Here is a 27,343-nt window from a genome sequence, read left to right as displayed (position 1 = left end):
TTTTATGTCATAGTATAACAAAGATATTGTTTCTACCTTAAAGAGATTTTAATTATTTTGCAGCTGTATGTACACAATCTGAAATTGCAGGCAATTACTAGCCTGACCAAAGAATTTATTCTTTTCTCACAATAAGTTTTACAAAGATCTTAAAACAGCAGGAGTTTTGGCAACTTCTTAAAAGTTGCATCATTCTCCAGTCATGTCACCATAGTTTGCTGAGTTCAGAGGGCCCCTATTTCCAAGCTAAGCTGGTGTCTAATGCATTGTTTGATTTTTTTAATGCAAGTCCCAGTAATTCAGTCTTTTTCACTATGCTTTGTAACTATCACCACATATTAAGTTACTCCATTCCCCCAAACTGGCTGAAAGGTAGTCAGTATGTCCCTTGACATCTCATATTTATTTTAAAGTTTGCATTGTATTATGAAGATGAAATGTGCATAAGAACATGGGTTTGTTTTAAAATCAAGAATTATCACAAAGTTGTTATAATTTTTTACCCAGTCCATTTTGAATCAGTTTGGTAGGGGTTTCTTGCTGAGTAAAATCCAGAGATATTAGTATCTTGCAACATTATACATTTACAGACATTCTAAACAACTGTGCTCTCTTGTTGGGATGACCCCTCCCATACTCATTTTATTCAGTGCCCATAGACTTGTTCTACTGCCTTCTAGCTTTTAATAATGTAAATAAGAAGTCTGATGCTACTCTGATTCTCCTTCCTTTGTATACTTGTGATTTCTGTCTAGTAATTTATCATTTGGAGTTAGGAACTTTTCTATAATAAAGCCATATATATAATTCTATGTTGATCTTTCTTAAAATCCAGTGAGGCTCTTCAGTCTGAAGAACTAAGTTCTTACCAATCTTTCCATATGTTCCTTTTTTCCCTTTGGATTTTTTGTTTTTCATCTTAGATTTCCTGGGTCTAAACATCTGATTATTTCTATTTCTTTTTTCTTTATTATGAAATGTTTCTACTCTTTTTTTTTTTAAGTTTCTATAATGAGATAATTTGAGACTTCTATAAGTTGGAAGCATAGTACAGAGTTTCTGTATACTCTTTATATGCTTTAATCTAGTTATGAAAATGAAGAAATTAATATTAGTATAATAGTATTAATGAAATGATAGATTTTATTTGGATTTTCCCAGTTGTTTCCCTAATGTTCATTTTCTGTGCCAGGATCTAATCCCGGATCACACATTGCATATATTAATAGTTGTTATGTCTGCTAAGTCTTTTCCAGTGTGTACCAGTTGCTCAGTCTTTCCTTGTCTTTTATGACCTTGAGATACTGGTAATTTACTCTACAGATTGTCCATCAGTTTTGGATTGTCTGATGTTGTCTCATGATGAGTTTGAGGATATACATCTTGAGGGAGAATACCATACTGGTGTGTGCCCTTTTCAGTACATCAGCCTAGTAGTACATGACATTGATATACCTTTTCACTGGTGCTGCTCACCATGACCACTTAAAGTCATGTCTGCCAGGTTTCTCCATGATGAAGTTACCATATTTCCTCCTGTAACTAATAAGCTTGGGGTGGGAGGAGAGATTTTGAGATTATACAGATATCTTGTTTCTCCTGAAAATTTTGCCCACTAATTCTAACATTTATCAGTGGATCTTGCCTTGCCTGCAAGTTATTACTGTGGTGTTCTTAATGGTGATTTTCTATTTCTTTCATCCCATATACATTCATGAATTAGAATTCTTCTGTAAGGAGTAGCTGTTCCTTTTCCATTTATTTAATTTTTCAGTCATTTATTTATATGAATATGGATTCACTAATATTTGCATATATATGATAATATGTATATATGTATATAAATATACATAGGTATGTATATATGTGTGTATATATATTTACCGTAGAAATAGTCATTTAAATCACCCCATTTCAACTACCCATATATAACAATTATTTTCTTTTGCAATTTACATTCATATTCATACATTAGTCAAATGTATATTTTAAATGTTATATGATCACTTAGCATTATATCATAGACATTACAAAGGTATTTAGAACCTCTTCTAAAAGGCTTCAGGATATGGTATCATAAGAGAGGCCTTCCCAATGATCATATTATAAAAACATTCTCTCACTTATTTTCTAATTCTATTATTATTTCATTTTTATATTTAAATATTTGTTCACTCTGAGATTTATCTGGTGTATGTTGTGAAGTAGGACTTCACTTTTAATTTTTCTCAGATGACTAATGATGTCTGTCCTAGCATCATGAATTGAATAATCCATTCCTTATCCCCACTGATTTGAAATGCCACATTTATCATTTTTTATTTTCCAGAATGTTTTCCATTGTATTTCTGGGCTATGCAGATGATATGTCTGTAACTTACGTACCAGTATTATACTGTGTTAGTTATTAGGTAGCTTTGTACTATTTTTAGCATCTGTTAGCCGTCTCCTTTTTCTCTCTTTTTTCCTTGGAAATTTCCTGGGTTCATTGATATTTATTTTGGTCTTTAGACTATAATACAGTATTACTGTTATTTATTTTGTTGCTCAAGTTGTTCTGGCTTAATTTTGGAAGAGTAATTCTCCCCAGTTGGCTCCTGTGCCCTTCAATATACCTCCATCCTTGTCTTGTGACTACTTCCTTAGTTTCCGTCACCTCAAGATACTTCAGGCTCATCTTGTATTTTCTCTGCCCCAGCCCTGAAATTAACTGTTTCTCCAAGGAACCCTGGATTAGAGAAGGAAATTTAGGAACTAAGATCTATGCACTAGATGTGCTCATTGCTACAGGAGTGTCACTACTTCCTGGCCTATCAGAGAAAATATCTAGAAAATATATGTATGTATGCTAGCTCATGCATACACACACAACTATATTTATTCCTAGATCTTTTTGTTTGTCCATTTTAAACTGTGAATTCATACTGATACCTCAGACCCCAATCCAATACCTCAGGGTTCATTCTAGCCTTTTCTTTTCCTTATATCTAACTTTTTTCTCTGGCTATGAGAAATCTGGCTGACATAATCAACAACATAGTTACTTGTTTGTTATACAGTCATGCACTGCATAAAGATGGTTCAATCAATGACAGACCACATGGTAGTCCCATAAGATTATAATACCATACTTTTGCTGTATCTTTTCTATGTTTCAATATATAATCCTTACCACTATTTTACAATTGCCTACAATATTCAGTATAGTAATATGCCATACAAGTTTGTAGCTAGGGCAACAGGGTATACCATATAGCCTAGGTGTGTAGTAGGCTATACCATCTAGCTTTGTGTAAGTACAATCTATGATAGTCACACAATGATGAAATTGCCTAAGGACACACTTCTCAGAATATATCCCTGTCATTAATTGCATTACTGTACATGTAATTTCAGAATTGCTACTCCTTGCTTCTGCAAAAAACAAATGTATCAACTAAAATACAGTGTTTGTGTTTATGTACAGTTTTTTAAAAATGTAACTTTAACAGTTTCCAGTCCAAACTTGTTTTCTAAAGTTGCTTAAGTCAACCCTTTTCTTTCCCACCCTCTTCAGTGAGGTTATGTAGTTTGTAGTAGTTAGATTAATTTGTCACAATCTGCATTCCAACTTGGATTCTTTCAGTAACCTGGTTGATGTTTTAAAACTTATATAAAGTACAATTTTCTCTTTGTGGGTGGTGTTAAGGGTTTTGACAAGTGCACAGGTACATATCCACCATCACAGTTCCATACAAAACAGTTCCATCATTCCCCAGTTCCCTTGTGCAGCCCTTTTGTAGTCACACTCTCTCCATTCCCTTATCTGTGGCAACCACTCATCTGTTTTCTGTCCCTATTGTTATGGCATTTCCATAATGTCATATAAATGCATATGTAGCTTTTTGGATCTGGCTTCTTTCACTTAGAAAAATGCATTTCAAATTCAGCTATGTTGGCCATGTACAGAGGTTCATGCCTGTAATCCCAGCACTTTGGGAGGCCCAGGTGGGTGGATCACATGAGCTCAGGAGTTCAAGACCAGCCTAGGCAAGATGGTGAAACCCTGTCTCTACAACATATACAAAAAATTAGCCAGGCATTGTGGCACGCACCTGTAATCCCAGCTACTTGGGAGGCTGAGGCAGGAGGACGGCCTGAGCCCAGGAGGTCAAGGCGCAGTGAGCCAAAATTGTACCACTGTACTCCAGCCTGAGTGACAGTGCAAGACCCTGTCTCAAAAAATAAAAAATAAAAAATAATTATCCATGTTGTTACATGATTCAATAGTCTTTTTTTAAATTGCTGTGCTGTATTCAACTGTTTGGATGTATCGCAGATTGCTTATCCATTCACATCTGGGTTGTCTCCAGTTTGGGGAAATTATATATAAAATTGCTATACACATTCACATATAGGCTTTTGGATTAATCCAAATTTTCCTTTTTCTTGGACAAATATCCAGGGGTAGGATTGCTGGGTCATATGGTAGTAATATATTTAACATTATGAGAATGGCCAGACTGTTTTGCAAAGTGGTTGTATCATTTTGCATTCTTACCAGCAATCTATGAATTCCAGTTGCTCTGTATCTTTGCCAGCACTTGGTATTGCCAGATTAAAAACAAAAACAAAAAGCTTTTAGCCTTCTAATAGGTGTGTAGTGATATCTTATTGTGGTAATTTTCATTTCACTAGTAACAAATGATATTGTTCATCTTTTATTATGCTAGTTTTCCATCTGCATATCTTATTTTGCCAAATGTCTTTTTAGATCTCTTGCCTATTTTTTTTTTTTTTTTTTTGAGATGGAGTCTTGCTCTATCACCCAGGCTGGAGTGCAGTGGCGCTATCTCGGCTCACTGCAACCTCCACCTCCCAGGTTCAAGCAATTCTCTGCTTCAACCTCCTGAGTAGCTGGGATTACAGGTGGCCCACCACCACGCCCAGCTAATTTTTTTTGTATTTTTAGTAGAGACGGGGTTTCACCATCTTGGCCATGTTGGTCTTGAACACCTGACCTGGTGATCCACCCACCTCGGCCTCCCAAAGTGCTGGGATTACATGCAGGGGCCACCACACCCAGCACCTATTTTTTTTTAATTGGGGTTTTTGTTTTCTTATTGTTGGTTTGTGAGAGGTCTTTATGCATACTCTGAATACAATTCTTTTATCATACATATGACTTGCAAACAATCTTTGTGAGATTTTCTCCCAATCTGTGCCTTATCTTTTCATTGTCTTTCACAGCGCTAAACTACTTACTTTTGATAAAGTACAGCTCATCAGTTTTTTTCTTTTATGGGTTATACCTTTGGTTTTGTTTCTAAGAACTTTTTGCCTAACTCAAGATCACACAGATTTTCTCTCCTATATTTTCTCCTTGAAGATTTATGGATTTGTGTTTTATATTTAGGTATATGATGCATCTTGAGTTGAATTTTTTAACAAAGCGTAAAGTCTAGGTTGAGGTTTGTTTATCTATCTGTCTATCTATCTATCAATCATCTATCTATGCCTGTGGACATCTAGTTGTTCAGCTAGACTGTGAACTCTTGAGGCTGTGTCTCCTGATTTTTATATCCTTGTAATGGTATAATGCTCTCCACATAACAGGTACGTGTCAAATATTTGTAAACTGAATGACTTATTTTCAGTTTATGTTTCAATCATGCCTCCCATCACCTCCACTCAATTACCTGTGAGTAGCTCTTTGTTTCTATAGTATTAAATCTAAATCCTTACACCTATTTTTAAATTCCAGTTATAAATATAGAATATTGTCTAACCCTCATAATAAATCAGCCCCCATTTTCAATAGTTCTAGATGTCATGGATAATTTTGAAGTGTTGCTTTCAATGGCATTTCTGAAGTACTGACTTTTAAATTATATATTTTAGCCACAATTACTCCTCTTTGCCAAGATCCCCAGCTGTCTATCTTCATTGATTTGGTTTCAATAATGGATTTACCTAATAAGACAGGAAGCATAATACATTATAAAGAGCAGACCAGATGGCCAGATTGTCACATCCTTTTTGAAACGGATCCTGCCTACCAAAATATAGTAAGTTTTAAAACAGTTCATTTTAGGAAATGTTTAAGGAGCAGAAACCCACTGAATTCTTAAATGAAATGAATTTATTGAAAAATTAGGGTATCCTATTCATAGCAATTGAAAAATCATTCCCAGCTTATCTCCCCATTTGTTTTTCCCATGATCTGTCATCGCTGCTCACCTCTGTGTGATTTTTCCAACTTCTGTGAAAATAAGCTTTCTCTTTTATGGCTACCTCATAATGTAGGCTCGTCAGTTGTTGACTTGCCATACCTCAACTCTTTCCATTAGCATCAACTGGGTATTTTTGTCCAAATTTACAAGAGAATCTAATTGGCTTAGATTGATTTAGGATTCTACCCTATCTAAATAGTTATGTCTTTGGTGAATTGGGTGAGGTCACATACTATATACCAGTGGCCCTTAACCATTTTGGCACCAGAGACTGGTTTTGTGGAATACAGTTTGTCCATGGACAGCAGCTGAGGGGTGGTTTCTAGATGAAACTGTTCCACCTCAGTTCATCAGGCATTAGTTAGATTGTCATAAGGGATGCACAACCTAGATCCCTCACATGTGCAGTTCACAATAGGGTTCAAGCTCCTATGAGAATCTAATGCCACTTCTGATCTTGCAGGAGTGGAGCTGAGGCAGTAATGCTTGCTCACCCACCACTCACCGCCTGCTGTGTGGCGTAGTTCCTAACAGGCCGTGGACTGGCACTGCTCTCTGCCTGGGGGTTGAGGACTGGCCTTTTCTAGGGCTAAGCATAGTATACTCTAAAACAGGGTAATAAGCAAGGGGATAAATGATTGGTGTTTCCAGTACATGGCTCAAAATAACATGTTAATTATAAAGTTAAATAGCCTAATAAGCTTTTAGGTAAAAGCCAAATATTAGAAAGCCATCTAAATTTCTTAAAGTCTTGTGTTTCCAACATATTTCGATTTTTAATAGAGGTTCTTGAAATAAACTCCACATAGCACTATTATTTTATTTTGTCAGAAACTATTAGCATGCCAAACCATTTTTCACTCTTAAAATAAAAATTCTGACTAACATCTCAACATTCTTCTTTACAGACTGTGAATCTCCTGACTATTATTGGTAATTCAATGGGCCTAGTTAATGCTTACAGCCACAAGTTTATAAAGTATTGTACCATGATAGAAAAGGCCAAAATCATGAGTATGAAAATATCATCTATGGGAGAATTAACTTCAAAAGAATTTGAAGCTATTCTAAATAGATTCAGAAACTATTTTAGACATATTGTGAATATGGCCATTGAGAAGCGTATTGGTATTTTCAACGTTGTAAGTCTTGATTATCAATCAGAATGCTTACTGTATATTGACAACGTCATACATATGAGCCACACCCTCATACAATCTGTAATTGAAAAAAAGAACAAAAATTTATTGGAAGTAAGTATTTTGAAAATTCTTATTGTGTAAGAATGTTTCAGATTAGTAAATTTTAAATTTAAAATATGTACTTAGAGAATATATGATATCATGTCACATGCAGAGTATGATAAAAGTGAAAAAATGAAGATATACATAAATATTATACTCAGAAAATTTTAATGTGTATTACATTTGTTTGTATCTTTGATAAAATATCACTTCCTCAGAAAACCTTCTCTGATCACATCTATTGCATTCCCTATCACTTCCCTGCTTCCTTCCCTGTTTTATCTTTATGACATATATTACTACCGGACATTATGTTATTTATTTGTTTGTTTGTTGATCATCTATTCCATTAGAATGTAAGCTTCATCAAGCTATGGAGTATCTAAGATAAATCTTTGAATACAGATGAATATTGGAGTTTCACTGTATATTAGGGCTGACCTCTTTAAGCAAGTATTCTGGGTGGGCAGATCTCCTCTGGGACCACAGTGGTTTGGAGACTCTATGGAGATTCCCAAGCTGAGAAAGTATGAAGATCTGGGAGCAAGATAACCTGCCCCTTCATTAGTTATTTCTACCTATCATCTATATAAGTTTCTAGGACAGCTTAGATCCTAATAGACCAGCCATTGTCCACACAAGCACCCTCAGTTGTACTTCAGACCTGTTTAAGGGTACGAACTTATAATAATACCTACTATTTGTTCATTTATTAAATCAGACCACAAATATTTGTTGAGCATTGATTATATGCCAGGCATTGTACTAGGCCCCTGGAATATAACCATGAGAGGGATGGATTCAATAGAGTCTAATCTAGAAGAAAATGCTAGCTGAAATACCTAACATAACCCAGGTGAACAATCACAGACAATTTGCTAGAAAAAGTAATACCATCTAAAGGAGGAGTGGGAGTTGCATAGCCAATGGGGGATGGCATGGAAACACTGGAAAGAAAGGTTAGAATATTGCAGGAGTAGGTTGATTTAACTTAGATTCAGTTGCATACAACAGAAAGCAAAAGGTAACAGTGGCTTACACAAGTTTGAAACTAATTTTTCTCTCAGGTAAAATTAGTGGAGAAAGAGACAACATAGGGCTAGTATGGTTGGCTTCACGAAGCCATCAGGGACATAGGATGCTTCTAGCTAACCACTCTGCCTTCCCTGGAGCATGATGCTCATGCACTGGTTATCATATCCTCATTCCAGGCAGCAGGATGGAAGAAGGCAGCAAAGAAAATCTCTGAATTCCACTTTTAAGGATATTTCCCAGGGGTACCCCCACACTTTTGCTTTTATTTTATTTACTAGAACTCAGTTATGTGCCCTCACTTAGCTGCAAGACTGACTGAGAACAGTAGTCTTTTAACTGGGAGCATGGTACCCCACACAAATTCAGGATTTGTTACTAAAGTGGTGAAGGAAAATGAAGTTTGGGGTAGGCATCAAGCAGAAACTGACATCACGAAATGGGGACAGCAAGGGAAAGGTCAAAAGAGAACAAGGCATACCTGAAGAAGACCTGAATGAATCCAATTAGGTGGGAATATAGTCTGTGAAAAGGCATTGGCAAGAGGTGAAGCTAAGAAATGGAGAAAAGGGCCTAGTAAGCCATGTCAGGGACTTGGAACATTATTCTTAAGACTATAGGAATTATTGCAAGGTTTTAAGCAGAGAAGTGACTGATGTAATTTGCATTTTTTGTGTGGACCCTCTGGCTGCAGTGTGAAGAATAGATTGAAGTCGGGTAAAACAGGAGGAAAGCTGTTTCCATCATCTAGGGGAGAGGTGATGATAATCTGATTCAGTGTAGTAACAATGAGAACTCTGAGCAATATATAGATATGAGATACATCTAGGACATGAATCAACAGGATATGGCATTGACTGAATGTAAGGAATAAGATAAAGTTAATTATGTTTTCAGGTTTGGGGTTGGGCAACAGGGTGGGCAGCAATGCAAATTATTGGGAGGAGGAACATAGTACTTGTTAAATTGCATAATAATATTCAAGTACGGATAACCAGATATACATGTCTGGGTATCAAGAAAGTGTCTACACTGGAAATATATATATTTAAATGATCAGAAACAAGTGGTTGTTGAAATCAACAGAGTGAATGACAATGCCTTGTTTATGTGTGTAGTGAGACTAGAAGAGAACCTACAATAGAAGCCTAAAGAACCAGGAAATTACAGTTGTCGGGTTCCCAGTGGAGAATCACTGAGAATCTGTGAGTGCTCCCCATGAGACAGAGTCAGCTCTAAACATCTGCCCAGCTCAGAGACGTTAATGCCGGGTCAGACAGTGGCAGGCAGTAAAGACATTTTCTGCCTCCTCTCTCCTTCTGTCTCCTACTATACTCCTGGAGGGGTCAGAAGGTGTGGGTAGGAACTGGAAGTAATTGAATAAATAAAAGGCGTAGAAATATAAAAGCAGCTAATTACATACCCACCTTCTCTACCACAGACATTAATTTAAAATAAATTTTGGAGGCTTGACTATTATTAATACATAGGGACTTGATATTTAAATTATGGATTTTTAAAATTAAAAGTGACCAGAGGACTTTTATTATCTGTGACCAGAAAAGTCTTGGGTATTGATGTATATTTTATCCAAATGTCCGTTCTTCATTTAAACCCCAAAAAGTGGGAGGAAAAATTAAGTTATTTCATTATAATACTGTCTATAAAGTTCTACTCTTTCAAATTAATGGTTTTAGTATATTATATATTTCCTCTATATCCTTATTTATTTTTGGTGTATCAGACATACATAAATCCTGAAAATCTGTTTAAAACTTCTCATTATAATTATGCTTTAAATGAATTTCTTCTTGCATTTCTGGTGGTTTTTCCTACATATAGTTAGCTTCTATACAGTATGGTTTATGACTGTTAAATCATCTTCACAAAGCATGTCATTTATCAAAACATTATAGGAATCTTTAAAGTACTTTTAATTTGCCTGATAAAAACTACTTCTATTTCTTTTGTGTATGTATATTTGCCAAGTTAATTTTTGCCCTTTGCTTTATTTTTTATATTCTCTTTAAGTGTGCTTCTTATAAATAGCATAATTCTGAATTTTGTTTTATAACTCAGTTAATAATTATCTTTTAAAAAGAGAAATCAATCTGTTAGCTTATAACATTTAATGCACTTTTTTCCATTTCACCTTATATTTTACTTTTTTCTTAAAGTTTTTGTCCTTATTTTTGCTGTATTGATCAGTTGATCTTAAGTGACCTCCCTCTTTTTTTTTTTACTGTGTTCATTTTGGGAGTTTTATTCTACTTTTAAATTTCTTTGATGATAATCTTCCCTCTCTTGATTCTCATAATAAAATGTATTTATCTGCTATTAAGAGGAAACAAAATGTTTATCCTCTAAGATGCCGTATTTCTCCATAGCATTTCCTCATGCCAATAAAATGAGATCTCAAGAATGGTGTTGTTTTCTAATTCTCCCCTTCTCCAAAAATGAGATGTTGGAACAAACTAACTCCCCCTCCCTTACCCAACAGTTAGTGTTCACTGAGATAGCTTAGTACTTTCAGTTCTAGACTATTACTGAAATAGAAGTATGTCTTTTCTTTATTTGCAGTGATGGGGGCTATAGTGCAGTGGTGATCATAGTTTACTGTAACCTCAAACTCAAGTGATCCTCCCACCTGAGCCTCCAGAATAGCTGGGACTACAGGCATGTACAACCATAGCTAAATTATTTTTTTATTTTTATTTATTTATTTTTATTATACTTTAAATTTTAGGGTACGTGTGCACAACGTGCAGGTTAGTTACATATGTATACATGTGCCATGTTGGTGTGCTGCACCCATTAACTCGTCATTTAATATTAGGTATATCTCCTAATGCTATCCCTCCCCCCTCCCCCACCACACAATAGGCCCTGGTGTGTGATGTTCCCCTTCCTGTTTCCATGTGTTCTCATTGTTCAGTTCCCACCTATAAGTGAGAACATGTGGTGTTTGGTTTTTTGTCCTTGCGATAGTTTGCTGAGAATGATGGTTTCCAGCTTCATCCATGTCCCCACAAGGGACATGAACTCATCATTTTTTATGGCTGCATAGTATTCCATGGTATATATGTGCCACATTTTCTTAATCCAGTCTATCATTGTTGGATATTTGGCTTGGTTCCAAGTTTTTGCTATTGTGAATAGTGCTGCAATAAATATACATGTGCATGTGTCTTTATAGCAGCATGATTTATAATCCTTTGGGTATATACCCAGTAATGGGATGCCTGGGTCAAACGGTATTTCTAGTTCTAGATCCCTGAGGAATCGCCACACTCACTTCCACAATGGTTGAACTAGTTTACAGCCCCACCAACAGTGTAAAAGTGTTCCTATTTCTCCACATCCTCTCCAGCACCTGTTGTTTCCTGACTTTTTAATGATTGCCATTCTAACTGGTGTGAGATGGTTTCTCATTGTGGTTTAGATTTGCATTTCTCTGATGGCCAGTGATGATGAGCATTTTTTCATGTGTCTTTTGGCTGCATAAATGTCTTCTTTTGAGAACTGTCTGTTCATATCCTTCACCCACTTTTTGACGGGGTTGTTTTTTGCTTGTAAATTTGTTTGAGTTCATTGTAGATTCTCGATATTAGCCCTTTGTCAGATGAGTAGATTGCAAAAATTTTCTCCCATTCTGTAGGTTGCCTGTTCACTCTGATGGTAGTTTCTTTTGCTGTGCAAAAGCTCTTTAGTTTAATTAGATCCCATTTGTCAATTTTGGCTTCTGTTGCCATCGCTTTTGGTGTTTTAGATATGAAGTCCTTGCCCATGCCTATGTCCTGAATAGTATTGCCTAGGTTTTCTTCTAGGGTTTTTATGGTTTTAGGTCTAACATTTAAGTCTTTAATCCATCTTGAATTAATTTTTGTATAAGGTGTAAGGAAGGGATCCAGTTTCAGCTTTCTACATATGGCTAACCAGTTTTCCCAGCACCATTTATTAAATAGGGAATACTTATCCCATTTCTTGTTTTTCTCAGGTTTGACAAAGATCAGATGGTTGTAGATATGTGGAATTATTTCTGAGGGCTCTGTTCTGTTCCGTTGGTCTATGTCTCTGTTTTGGTACCAGTACCATGCTGTTTCGGTTACTGTAGCCTTGTAGTATAGTTTGAAGTCAGGTAGCGTGATGTGTCCAGCTTTGTTCTTTTGACTTAGGATTGACTTGTCAATGCGGGCCCTTTTTTGGTTCCATAGGAACTTTAAAGTAGTTTTTTTCCAATTCTGTGAGGAAAGTCATTGGTAGCTTGATGGGGATGGCATTGAATCTATAAATTACCTTGGGCAGTATGCCCATTTGCACGGTATTGATTCTTCCTACCCATGAGCATGGAATGTTCTTCCATTTGTTTGTATCCTCTTTTATTTCATTGAGCAGTGGTTTGTAGTTCTCCTTGAAGAGGTCCTTCACATCCCTTGTAAGTTGGATTCCTAGGTATTTTATTCTCCTTGAAGCAATTGTGAATGGAAGTTCACTCATGATTTGGCTCTCTGTCTGTTATTGGTGTATAAGAATGCTTTTGATTTTAGCACATTGATTTTGTATCCTGGGACTTTGCTGAAGTTGCCTATCAGCTTAAGGAGATTTTGGGCTGAGACGATGGGGTTTTCTAGATATACAATCATGTCATCTGCAAACAGGGACAATTTGACTTCCTCTTTTCCTAATTGAATACCCTTTATTTCCTTCTCCTGCCTGACTGCCCTGGCCAGAACTTCCAACACTATGTTGAATAGGAGTGGTGAGAGAGGGCATCCCTGTCTTGTGCCAGTTTTCAAAGGGAATGCTTCCAGTTTTTGCCCATTCAGTATGATATTGGCTGTGGGTTTGCCATAGATAGCTTTTGTTATTTTGAGATATGTCCCATCAATACCTAATTTATTGAGAGTTTTTAGCATGAAGGGTTGTTGAATTTTGTCAAAGGCCTTTTCTACATCTATTGAGATAATCATATGGTTTTTGTTGTTGGTTCTGTTTATATGCTGGATTACGTTTATTGATTTTCGTATGTTGAAACAGCCTTGCATCCCAGGCATGAAGCCCACTTGATCATGGTGGATAAGCTTTTTGATATGCTGCTGGATTCAGTTTGCCAGTATTTTATTGAGGATTTTTGCATTGATGTTCATCAGGGATATTGGTCTAAAATTCTCTTTTTTTTGTTGTGTTTCTGCCAGGCTTTGGTATCAGGATGATGCTGGCCTCATAAAATGAGTTAGGGAGGATTCCCTCTTTTTCTGTTGATTGGAATAGTTTCAGAAGGAATGGTACCAGCTCCTCCTTGTATCTCTGGTAGAATTCGGCTGTGAAACCATCTGGTCCTGGACTTTTTTTGGTTGGTAAGCTATTAATTATTGCCTCAATTTCAGAGCCTGTTACTGGTCTATTCAGAGATTCAACTTCTTCCTGGTTTAGTCTTGGGAGGGTGTGTGTGTCAAGGAATTTATCCATTTCTTCTAGATTTTCTAGTTTATTTGTGTAGAAGTGTTGATAGTATTCTCTGATGGTAGTTTGTATTTCTGTGGGATTGGTGGTGATATCCCCTTTGTCATTTTTTATTGCATCTATTTGATTCTTCTCTCTTTTCTTCTTTATTAGTCTTGCTAGCGGTCTATCAATTTTGTTGATCTTTTCAAAAAACCAGCTCCTGGATTCATTGATTTTTTGAAGGGTGTTTTGTGTCTCTGTGTCCTTCAGTTCTGCTCTGATCTTAGTTATTTCTTGCCTTCTGAAAGCTTTTGAATGTGTTTGCTCTTGCTTCTCTAGTTCTTTTAATTGTGATGTTAGGGTGTCAATTTTGGATCTTTCCTGCTTTCTCTTGTGGGCATTTAGTGCTATAAATTTCCCTCTACACACTGCTTTGAATGTTTCGCAGAGATTCTGGTATGTTATGTCTTTGTTCTCGTTGGTTTCAAAGAACATCTTTATTTCTGCCTTCATTTCGTTATGTACCCAGTAGTCATTCAGGAGCAGGTTGTTCAGTTTCCATGTAGTTGAGCGGTTTTGGGTGAGTTTCTTAATCCTGAGTTCTAGTTTGATGGCACTGTGGTCTGAGAGACAGTTTGTTATAATTTTTGTTCTTTTACATTTGCTGAGGAGAGCTTTACTTCCAACTGTGTGGTCAATTTTGGAATAGGTGTGGTGCTGAGAAGAATGTATATTCTGTTGATTTGGGGTGGAGAGTTCTGTAGATGTCTATTAGGTCCGCTTGGTGCAGAGCTGAGTTCAATTGCTGGATATCCTTGTTAACTTTCTGTCTTGTTGATGTGTCTAATGTTGACAGTGGGGTGTTAAAGTCTCCCATTATTATTGTGTGGGAGTCTAAGTCTCTTTGTAGGTCTCTAAGCACTTGCTTTATGAATCTGGGTGCTCCTGTATTGGCTGCATATATATTTAGGATAGTTAGGTCTTCTTGTTGAATTGATCCTTTTACCATTATGTAATGGCCTTCTTTGTCTCTTTTGATCTTTGTTGGTTTAACATCTGTTTTATCCGATACTAGGATTGCAACTCCTGCCTTTTTTTGTTTTCCATTTGCTTGGTAGATCTTCCTCCATCCCTTTATTTTGAGCCTATGTGTGTCTCTGCACGTGAGATGGGTTTCCTGAATACAGCACACTGATGGGTCTTGACTCTTTATCCAGCTTGCCAGTGTGTGTCTTTTAATTGGAGCATTTAGCCCATTTACATTTCAGGTTAATATCGTTATGTGTGAATTCGATCCTGTTATTATGATGTTAGCTGATTATTTTGCTCTTTAGTTGATGCAGTTTCTTCCTAGCCTCGATGGTCTTTACAATTTGGCATGCTTTTGCAGTGGCTGGTACCAGTTGTTCCTTTCCATGTTTAGTGCTTCCTTCAGGAGCTCTTGTAGGGCAGGCCTGGTGGTGACAAAATCTCTCAGCATTTGCTTGTCTGTAAAGGATTTTATTTTTCCTTCACTTATGGAGCTTAGTTTGGCTGGATATGAAATTCTGGGTTGAAAATTCTTTTCTTTAAGAATGTTGAATATTGGCCCCCACTCTCTTCTGGCTTGCAGAGTTTCTGCTGAGAGACCAGCTGTTAGTGTGATGGGCTTCCCTTTGTGGGTAACCCGACCTTTCTCTCTGGCTGCCCTTAACATTTTTTCCTTCATTTCAACTTTGGTGAATCTGACAATTATGTGTCTTGGAGTTGCTCTTCTCGAGGAGTATCTTTGTGGCGTTCTCTGTATTTCCTGAAGTTGAATGTTGGCCTGCCTTGCTAGATTGGGAAGTTCTCCTGGATAATATCCTGCAGAGTGTTTTCCGACTTGGTTCCATTCTCCCTGTTACTTTCAGGTACACCAATCAGATGTAGATTTGGTCTTTTCACATAGTCCCATATTTCTTGGAGGCTTTGTTCATTTCTTTTTATTTTTTTTTCTCTAAACTTCTCTTCTCACTTCATTGCATTCATTTGATCTTCCATCACTGATACCCTTTCTTCCAGTTGATCGAATCAACTACTGAGGCTTGTGCATTCATCACATAGTTCTCATGCCTTGGTTTTCAGCTCCATCATGTCCTTTAAGAACTTCTCTGCATTGGTTATTCTAGTTAGCCATTTGTCTAATTTTTTTTCAAGGTTTTTAACTTCTTTGCCATTGGTTCGACCTTCCTCCTTTAGCTCAGAGTAGTTTGATCGTCTGAAGCCTTTTTCTCTCAACTCATCAAAGCCATTCTCCATCCAGCTTTGTTCTGTTGCTGGTGAGGAGCTGTGTTCCTTTGGAGGAGGCAAGGCACTCTGATTTTTAGAGTTTCCAGTTTTTCTGCTCTGTTTTTTCCCTATCTTTGTGGTTTTATCTACCTTTGGTCTTTGATGATGGTGATGTACAGACGGGGTTTTAGTGTGAATGTCCTTTCTGTTTGTTAGTTTTCCTTCTAACAGTCAGGACCCTCAGCTGCAGGTCTGTTGGAATTTGCCGGAGGTCCACTGCAGACCCTGTTTGCCTGGGTATCAGCAGCAGACACTGCAGAACAGCGGATATTGGTGAACAGCAAATGTTGCTGCCTGATCATTCCTCTGGAAGTTTTGTCTCAGAGGAGTACCTGGCCGTGTGAGGTGTCAGTCTGCCCCTACTGGGGCTGCCTCCCAGTTAGGCTACTCGGGACAGGGTACCACTTGAGGAGGCAGTCTGTCCCTTCTCAGATCTCCAGCTGCATGCTAGGAGAACCACTACTCTCTTCAAAGCTGTCAGACAGGGACATTTAAGTCTGCAGAGGATTCTGCTGCCTTTTGTTTTGGCTATGCCCTGCCCCTAGAGGTGGAGTCTACAGAGGCAGGCAGCCCTCCTTGAGCTGTGGTTGGCCCCACCCAGTTCGAGCTTCCCAGCTGCTTTGTTTACCTACTCAAGCCTCGGCAATGGCAGGCACCCCTCCCCTAGCCTCACTGCTGCCTTGCAGTTTGGTCTCAGACTGCTGTGCTAGCAATGAGCGTGGCTCCGTGGGCGTAGGACCCTCTGAGCCAGGCGCCGGATATAATCTCCTGGTGTGCCATTTGCTAAGTCCATTGGAAAAGCACAGTATTAGGGTGGGAGTGACCCGATTTTCCAGGTGCCGTGTGTCAACCCTTTCTTTGACTAGGAAAGGGAATTCCCTGACCCCTTGCACTTCCTGGGTGAGGCAGTGCCCCACTCTGCTTTGGCTCATGCTCGGTGCGCAGCACCCACTGTCCTGCACCCACTTTCTGACACTGCCCAGTGAGATGAACCCGGTACCTCAGTTGGAAATGCAGAAATCACCCATCTTCTGCATCGCTCATGCTGGGAGCTGTAGACTGGAGCTGTTCCTATTCGGCCATCTTGGCTCCTAGATTTTTTTTTTTTAAGATGGGGTCTTGTTATGTTGCCCAGGCTGATCTCTAACTCCTGGCCTCAAGTGATCCTTTCAGCCTCCTGAATAGCTAGGATTATAGGCACAAGCCACCACACCTGGCTGTATATTCTATTTTGAAAGTCCTTATATAGCACTTAAATTACATACTCCCAGAAAGTTCATCTTCATCCATTTAACTATATAGACAGGAATGAGAATGTAATGTTTAGAACATTGATTATGATGTGGGACTGCCTATGTTCAAAATCTGTGATCTAGCCATGATGGAGAAACAAAGACTGGACTTAACCTCTTTCCATAAACAACTAAATAAAATAAAGGAAAGAAATACTGGCTGGGTACATTGGCTCATGCCTCTGTAATGCCAGCAATTTGGGAGGCCGAGGCGGATGGAATGCTTGAGCTGAAGGGTTTGAGACTAGCCTGGGCAATGTGGAGAAAACCCATCACTACAAAAAATGCAAAAAAATTAGTCAGGCATGGTGGTGCACACCTGTGGTCCCAGCTACTCAGGAGACTGAGGTGGGAGGATGGCTTGATCCCAGGAAGTTGAGGCTGCAGTGAGTGGATTGTGCCACTGCACTCCAGCATGGTCAACAGAATAAGACTGTATCTCAAAAAGAAAGAGAGAGAGAGAGAGAGAGAGAAAGAAAGAGAAATAAATAAATAAATACCTTCAGACACTGATTAGTGTCTGATTAACAGGTAGTACAGGATTATGATTCTTGAAATCAGGGAAACAAGTGAGAGAGAGGATTTCTGCCTGGGGATAGTTTTTGGACTGCAAATATGTACAGGGAGAGGGAACTGGCCTCAATAAGTTGAGGATATGGCTGAAATTTTTAGGGCAGAGTCCTATAAAGAAGGAAGCTATGAAGAAAAAAAAAGCCCCAGAAATCTGCCCTGGGGTCCTGTGATTCAGTAGGCAGAATGTTCATAGAGTGAAAGTTCACAAAGATGAATTGGAACCACTAATTGTAAGCAGAACAATCTTTTGAAATCACCAAGTTCTCACTGCTCAGAGTGGAGGGTCTCAACAATTATACAAGGCATTCAGTGTGGACCCCAAATGAGTAAACCCTAGCAATAGAGCTAACTATCCCTAAAGGAAAGTCCATTTTATAACTACCCTTCCAAAGATTAAAGATAGACCTCAAAGAGATCAAATTGTTCTGCATTTAATTACCTGAAAAAATGAAAGACAACACTCTTTAAATGAAAACAGCAAAAATCAGATACGTAACATGTAACACTGACAATGCTTGGTTGTCAACCAGAAATTACTAAATATGCCCAGAAGCAGTAAAATGTGACCTACAACTAAGAGAAAAAAAATAAATGGAAACAGAAATGACAAGATGGGGCTAACAGAAAAAGACACTAAAACAGATTATATATTTATGTAGAAGTATTTAAATGAAAACATGAACATAACAGACAAATGAAAGATATTTTAAAAAAGCAAAATAGCAAAACTTAAAGAGATGAAAAATACAATACAGTCATCCTTTTGTATTTGTGGAGGATTTGTTTCAGGGCTCCAAGGATACCAAAATCCACAGATACTCAAGTCCCTTATGTAAATCATGTATTTGCATATAACCTACGTACGCACATCCTCCTGTATACTTTAAATCACCTCTAGATTACTTATAATACCAAATACAATGTAAATGCTATGTAACTAATTTTTATATGGTAGGTTTTTACTTGTATTATTTTTTATTGTTATAATTTTTAAATTGTTTTTTGAAAACACTTTCCATTTGTGGTTGGTTGAATCTATGGATGCGAAAGCCACAGACATGGAGGGCTGACTGTATCTTAAATGAAAACTTCACTTGATGAGATTAATTGATTAGACACTGCAGAAAAAAATCTGAACTTGAAATAATAGAAATAGAATCAATTGCAAAGGAAGCACAGAGATGAAAGAAGACTACGAAATCAAACAAAAACAGAGACTCAGTTGCCTGTGCGATAATACCAAGTGATCTATCATATGTGTAATTATAGTTCTATGGGAAATGAGAAGGTGGAGAGACAAAAGTTATCTGAAAAATGATGAAATAGTTTCCAGATTTGATGAAAAGTATAAACCAATAGATCTGAGGAGCTCAATGAAATCCAATGAAAACGAAAAAAGAAAACAATGCCCAAAACATGATAAAATTACTGAAAACAAGTGAAAAGGAGAAAATTGTAAATGCAGCAAGACCTCCTCCCCAAAAAAGATAAAGAACAAAAAAGAAAAAAAAAAGAAATTTCACAGACTTCTGGTGAGAAATTATGTAAACAAGAAGACAATGGAATAACATTTTTAGAATGAGAAAAATCTCTTTGGATTTTGTGTATCTAACAAAGGACTTGTATCCAGCATACATAAGGAAGAACTCTTACCAGACAAAGTACCAATAAAAATAACAAGACAAACAACCCAGTAAAAAGTGGGCAAAGTATTTGATCAGACATTTAATAAAAGCAGATGACAGATACAACCTGTGCTAAACATCATAGTCATCAAGGATATGTACTTTAAAACTCCAATGACAATTCACTATATAGCCATTGGAATGGCTAAAATTAAAATACTGACAATATCAGATGTTAAAAAGGTTATGGAGAAACTAGAATTTTCATACATTGCAGATGATAATGCAAAATGGTACAGTCACTTTGGAAAACTGGCAATTACTTTTAAAGTTAAATACTCACCATTTAATCCATCAGTTCCATTCCACATTATTCACCCATTAAAAATGAAAACAAGTCCACCCAAAGACTTGCACCCAAGTGGTCAGGGAAGCTTTATTTGCAATTGCCAAAACCTGAAAACAATCCAAGTGTATATCAATAGGTGAACAGATAAGAAAAATTTGATATATTCATGTATTAGAATAGTATGCAGCATTAAAAAAAAAGAACAAGCTACTACATGCAACAACTTGGATGAATATCAAAAACATGTTGAACAAAAGAAGCCAGACACAAAGGAGTACCTACTATGTGATTCCATGTACTCATATATGAAACTTGACAAGACAAATTTAATCTATAGCAACAATAACTAGACAGATTGTTTTCTGAAGCCAGGGTTGGGAGGAGATTGGGATGGGTCACAAGGCATCTTTCTAGGACAGTGAAGTTTTCTATATTTTGTTTATGGAGGTAGTTACAAATATGTATGAGTGTGTTAAAACTCATCAAAATAAACAATTAGCATTTTTCTATATACAAATTGTGTTTCAGCACAAATGATTTTTTTAAAAACCTAGCTGTTCTGTTTACTATTTGAAGGAAGGTATTAATATAGATACCCTGTCTGTACCACAGTTTCCTCAAAGGTAAATTGGGGATAATATTATTACCTTACCTAGAATGGTTGTGGAATTAAGTTAATGGTTGCAAAGCTGTTTCTTAATTTTATTTTTTGTCTTTTTGAAAAGTTTTATTGCAAATGAACAAATTCATCATGAAATCTTTGCCCATGCCTATGTCCTGAATGGTATTGCCTAGGACATCTTCCAGGGTTTTTATAGTTTGGGGTTTTACATTGTTGTATATATTTATATTGTTGTATATATTTATAGGGTACAAAGTGATATAATGATTTATGAACATAAGGAATAATTAAGCTAATTAACATATCCATCATCTCAAATACTTATCATTTTTATGATAAAGACATTTGAAATTTATTCTCTTGGTGATTTTGAAATGCACAGTACACTATTATTAAATATATTCACCATGCTGTGCAATGCATCTCAAAAAAAAAAACCAACAACAACACACAAATCTTACTCCTCCCATCTGAGGCTTTGCACCCTTTGACCATCATTCCATTTCCCCCACCCGTAGCCTTTAGTAAACACCATTCTACTCTCTTCTTTTATGAGTTCCACTGTTTGAGATACTACATGTAATTGAGAACATGTGATATTTGTCTTTCTGTGCCTTGCTGTGCCTAGCTTATTTTATTTAGCATGTCTTCCAGTTGCATCCATATTGACACAAATGACAGAATGAATTTCTTTTTTAAAGCTGAATAGTATTTTATTGTGTACATATACTACATTTTATTTGTCCATTCATCTGTTGATAGACATGTAGTGTCCACAATTGTCCATAAGTGAATAGTGCTAAAAGGAACATGGAAGTGCAGACGTCTCTGACATACTTATTTCAGATCTTTTGGGTAAATACCCAGAAGTGAGATTGTTGGATCATGTGGTAATTCTATTTTTAGTTTTTTTGAGGAACCTCCATACAGTTTTCCAAAAGGGCAGTATGAAATTATATTCCAAACAACAGTGTTCCACTGTCCTTCTTTCTCCAAATCCTTGCCACATGTACTTTCATCATTTTGATAATAGCTATTCTGACAGGTGTGAGGTGATGACTCACTGTGATTTTAACTTGAATTTCCCTAGTGATTAGTGATATTGAGCATTTTTTTCATATATCTGTTGGCCATTTGTATGTCTTCTTTTGAGACATATCTACTTTTTATTGGATTGTTTGTTTTCTTTCTGTAAAGGTATTTGAGTTGCTTATAAATTATCCCCTTATCAGATGTATAGCTTGCAAAATATTTTCTCCAAATTCATAGGTTGTCCCTTCAGTCTGTGAATTGTTTCCTTTGGTTTGCAGAAGATTTTTAGTTTGATGTAATCCTATTCATCTCATTTTGCTTTTGTTGCTTGTGTTTTCAGGGTCATATCCAAGAAATCATTTTTTAGGCCAACATCATGGAGCTTTGCCCCTGTCTTCTTCTAGAAGTTTTACAGTTTTCAGTCTTCATTTTTAAATTTTTAATTTATTTTTATTATGTATTTTTATTTCGATAGTTTTGGGGGTACAAGTGGTTATTGGTTACATGGATAAGTTCTTTAGTGGTGATTTCTGAAATTTTGGTGCACCTGTCAACTGAGCTGTATACACTGTACCCAATATGTAGTCTTTTATCTCACACCCCCCTCCCACCCTTCCCACCTGAGTCCCAAAGTTTATTATATTGTTCTTACGCCTTTGCATCCTTATAGCTTAGCTCCCACTTATAAGTGAGAACATATGATATTTGGTTTTCCATTCCTGGGTTACTTCACTTAGAATAATGGCCTCCAGTTCCATCCAAGTTTCTGCAAAAGACATTATTTTGCTGCTTTTTATGGTTGAGTAGTATTCCATGGTGTGTGTATACCACATTTAATTTACCCACTCATTGGTTGATGGGCACTTAGATTGTTTCCATATTTCTGCATTTGTAAAATGTGCTGCTATAAACGTGTGTACATGTGTCTTTTTTTACTTGTATTTTAAGTTCAGGGGAACATGTGCAGAATGTGCAGGTTTGTTACATAGGTAAACATGTGTCAAAGGAGTTTGTTATACGGATTATTTCATCAGCCAGGTATTAATCCATTAGTTATTTTTCCTCTCTCCCTCATCCCACTCTCCACCCTCCAGTAGGCCCCAGTGTGTGTTGTTCCCCTCTATGTGTCCATGTGCTCTCATCATTTAGCTCCTGCTTATAAGTGAGAACATGTGGTATTTGGTTTTCTATTCCTGCATTAATTTGCTAAGGACAATGGCCTCCAGCTTCATCCATGTCCCTGCACAGAACATGATCTCATTCTTTTTATGGCTGCATAATATTCCATAGTGTATACATACCATATTTTCTTTATCTAGTCTATCATTGATGGGCATTTAGGTTGATTCCATGTCTTTACTATTGTGAACAGTGCTGCAATGAATATATGTATGCATGTGTCTTTATAATAGAATGATTTATATTCCTTTGCGCATATACCCAGTAATGGCATTGCTGGGTCAAATGGTAGTTTCATCTTTAGGTCTTTGAGGAATCGCCACGCTGTCTTCTACAATGGCTGAACTAATTTACACTCTCATCAACAGTGTATAAGTGTTCCTTTTTCTCCACAACCTCACCAGCATCGGTTATTTTTTGACTCTTTAGTAATAGCCATCCTGACTGGTGTTAGATGGTAGCTCATTGTGGTTTTGATTTGCATTTCTCTAATGATCAGTGATGTTGAGCTTTTTTTTCATGTGATTGTCGGCTGCATGTAGTGACTGTTCATGTCCTTTACCCACTTTTTTATTGAGTTGTTTGATTTTTCTTGTAAATTTGTTTACATTCCTTATAGATGCTGGATATTAGATCTCTGTTAGATGACTAGTTTGCAAAAATTTTCTCCCATTCTCTGGGCTGTTTACTCTGTTGATAGTCTCTTTTGCTGTGCAGAAGCTCTTTAGTTTAATTAGATTCCATTTGTCAATTTTTGCTTTTATTGCAATTGCTTTTGGCATCTTCATCATGAAATCTTTGCCCATGCCTATGTCCTGAATGGTATTGCCTAGGTCATCTTCCAGGGCTTTTATAGTTTGGGGTTTTACATTTAAGTCTTTAATTCATCTTGAGAAAATTTTTGTATATGGTATAAGAAAGGGGTTCAATTTCAATCTTCAGCATATGGCTAGCCAGTTATCCCAGCATCATTTATTGAATAGGGATTCCTTTCCCCATTGCTTGTCTTTGTCAGGTTTGTTGAAGATCTGATAGTTGTAGGTGTGTGGTCCTATTTCTGGGTTTTCTGTTCTGTTCCCTTGGTCTATGTGCCTTTTCTTGTACCAGTACCTTGCTGTTTTGGTTAGTGTAGCCCTGTAGTGTAGTATGAAGATGGGTAGTGTGATGCCTCCAGCTTTGTTCTCTTTGAGTTGGATTGTCTTGGCTATTTGGGTTCTTTTTCTGGTTTCACTTGAATCTTTAAATAGTTTTCTCTAGTTCTGTGAAGAATGTCAATGGTAGTTTAATGGAAATAGCATTGAATCTAAAATTGCTTTGGGCAGTATAGCCATTTTCACAATACTGATTCTTCCTATCCATGAGCATGGAATGTTTCTCCATTTGTTTGTATCCTCTCTGATTTCCCTGAGCAGTGGTTTGTAGTTCTCCTTGTAGAGATTTTTTACCTCCCTAGTTAACTGTATTCCTAGGTATTTTATTCCTTTTGTGGCAATTGTGAATGGTAGTTCATTTATGATTTGGCTATCAGCTTGATTGTTGTTGGTGTATAGGAATGCTAGTTATTTTTGCACGTTGATTTTCTATTCTGAGACTTTGCTGAAATTATCAGTTTAAGAAGCTTTTGGGCCAAGACAGTGGAGTTTTCTAAATATAGGATCATGCTATCTGCAAACAGGGATACTTTGACTTCATATGTGGATGCCCTTTATTTTTTTCTCTTGCTCAGTTGCCCTGGTCAGAACTTGCAATACTGTGTTGAATAGGAGTGGTGAAAGAGTACATCCTTTTCTTCTGCCAGTTTTTAAGGGGAATGCTTCCTGCTTTTGCCCATTCAGTATAATGTTGGCTGTGGGTTTGTCAGAGATGGCTCTTATTATTTTGAGGTATGTTCCTTCAATACCTAATTTATTGAGAGTTTTTAACATGAAGGATGTTGAATCACATTAAAGGCATTTTCTGCATCTCTTGAGATAATCCTGTGGTTTTTGTCTTTAGTTCTGTTTATGTGATGAGTCACATGTATTGATTTGTGTATATTGAACCAACTTTGCATCTTGGGGATGAAGCCTACTTGATCATGGTGGATAAGCCTTTTCAGCCCAGTGCTGCTGGATTCAGTTTCCTGGTATTTTGTTGAGGACTTTTGCACTGGTGTTCATCAAGGATACTGGCCTGAAGTTTCCTTTTTTGGTGGTATCTCTGCCAGGTTTTGGTATCAGGATGATGCTGGCCTCATAGAATGACTTAGGGAGGAGTCCTTCATTTTTAAGTTTTTGGATTAGTTTCAGCAGGAATGGTACCAGCCCTTCTTTGTTCATTTGGTAGAATTCAACTGTGAATCCATCTGGTCCTGGGGTTTTTTTGGATGATAGACTATTACTGCCTCAATTTTAGAACTCATTTTTGGTCTGTTCAGGGATTCAATTTCTTCCTGGTTTAGTCTTGGGAGGGTGTGTGTGTCCAGGAATGTATCCATTTCTTCTAGATTTTCTAGCTTATGTCTGTAGAGGTATTCATAATGTTTTCTGATAGTTGTTTGTATTTCTGTGGGGTCAGTGATAATATCCCACTTGTTATTTCTGATTGCATTTATTTGAATACTCTCCCTTTTCTACTTTATTCATCTAGCTAGCAGTGTCTCTTTTATTAATTTTTTTCAAAAAACCCAGCTCCTGGATTCATTGGTCTTTTGAATGGTTTTTCATGTCTCTTTCTCCTTCAGTTCACTCTGATTTTGGTTATTTCTTGTCTTCTGCTAACTTTGGGATTTGTTTACTCTTAGTTCTCTAGGTCTTTTAGTTGTGATGTTAGGTTGTTAACTTGAGATCTTTCTAGCTTTTTGATGTGGGCATTTAGTGCTATAAATTTTCCTCTTAATACTGCCTTAGCTATGTCTCAGAGATTCTGGTACATTGTATATTTGTCCTCATTAATTTCAAAAAACTTCTTGATTTCTGCCTTAATTTCATTATTTACCCAAAAGTCATTCAGGAGCAGCTTATTCCATTTCAATGTCATTGTATGGATTTGAGTGAATTTCTTGGTTTTGATTGTGGATTTCACTTTGCTGTGTTGTGAAAGACAGTTTGTTATGATTTCAGGTCTTTTGCATTTGCTGAGGAGTGTTTTACTCCTGATTATGTGATCTATTTTAGAGTAAGTGCCATGCGGTGATGAAAAGAAGTATATTCTATTGTTTTTGTGTGGAGAGTTCTGTGGGTATGTCTCAGGTCCATTTCATCCAGTGCTGGGCTCGGGTTGTGAATATCTTTGTTAACTTTCTGTCTATTAGACATATTGTCAGTGGGGTGTTAAAGTTTCCCACTATTATTGTGGCAAGGTCTCTAGAAACTTTCTTTATAAATCTAGGTGCTCCAGTCTTGGGTGCACATATATTTAGGATAGTTAGGTTTTCTTGTTGAATTGAACCCTTTAACATTATGTAATGTCCTTCTTTGTCTTTTTTATCTTTGTTGGTTTAAAGTCTGTTTTGTCAGAAGCTAGGATTGCAACCCCTGCTATTTTCTGTTTTCCATTTGCTTCGTAGATTTTCTTTCATCCTTTTATTTTTAGCCTATGTGTGTCATTGCATGTGAGATGGGTCTCTTGAAGACAGCATACCAATGGGTCTTGACTCTTTATCCCAGCTTACCACGCTGTGTTTTTTAATTGGGACACTTAGTCCATTTACATTTAAGGTTAGTATTGGTATGTGTGGATTTGGACCTATCATCATGATGTTAGCTGGTTATTTTGCAGACTTGTTAATGTGGTTGCTGTATAGTGTCACTGGTCTGTGTACTTCAGTGTGTTTTTACAGTAGTTGGTAATGGTCTTTCATTTTTATATTAATGCTTCCTTTAGGAGCTTCTATAAGGCAGGTCTGGTGGTAACAAATTCTCTGAGCATTTGCTTGTCTGAAAAGGGTCTTATTTCTCCTTCACCTATGAAGCTTAGTTTGGCCAGATATGAAATTCTCGGTTGGAACTTTTTTTCTTCAAGTATGTTGAATATTGGCCCCCAATCTCTTTTGATTTGTAGGGTTTCCACTGAGAGCTCCACTGTTAATCTGATGGGTTTCCCTTTGTGGGTGACCTGGCCTTTCTAGCTGCCTGTATGAGTTCATTCTCACACTGCTAATAAAGACATACCTAAGATTGGGTAATTTATAAAGGAAAGAGATTTAATTCACTCACAGTTCAGCATGACTGTGAAGGCCTCAGGAAACTTACAATCATGGTAGAAGGGGAAGCAAGCATGTTTGTCTTCACATGGTGACAGGAAGGAGAAGTGCCAAACAAAAGGCAGGAAAGCCCCTTATGAAACCATCAAATCTCGTGAGAACTTACTCACTACCACAAGAACAGCATAGGGGTAACTGCCCCCATGATTCAATCACTTCCCACGACATGCGGGGATTATGGGAAC

The 27,343-nt window shown here is 37.0% G+C and overlaps 1 protein-coding gene across 1 annotated transcript in view; it reads left to right on the top strand.

Annotated features, from left to right (window-relative positions):
• Nucleotides 1–27,343, top strand: part of DNAH14 (dynein axonemal heavy chain 14) — a 463,650-nt gene that overhangs the window by 114,538 nt on the left and 321,769 nt on the right. Inside the window, exons 16-17 of the mRNA XM_034947740.3 lie at nucleotides 5,881–6,047; nucleotides 7,121–7,465. Coding sequence (XP_034803631.2) covers nucleotides 5,881–6,047; nucleotides 7,121–7,465 — 512 coding nt within the window. The remainder of the gene's footprint in view (nucleotides 1–5,880; nucleotides 6,048–7,120; nucleotides 7,466–27,343) is intronic.

This window comes from Pan paniscus, chromosome 1 (assembly GCF_029289425.2).
Source record: "Pan paniscus chromosome 1, NHGRI_mPanPan1-v2.0_pri, whole genome shotgun sequence".
Lineage (NCBI taxonomy): Eukaryota > Metazoa > Chordata > Mammalia > Primates > Hominidae > Pan > Pan paniscus.
The sequence above is the reverse complement of the archived record's forward strand: the minus strand, read 5'-3'. Positions and strand labels throughout refer to the sequence as shown.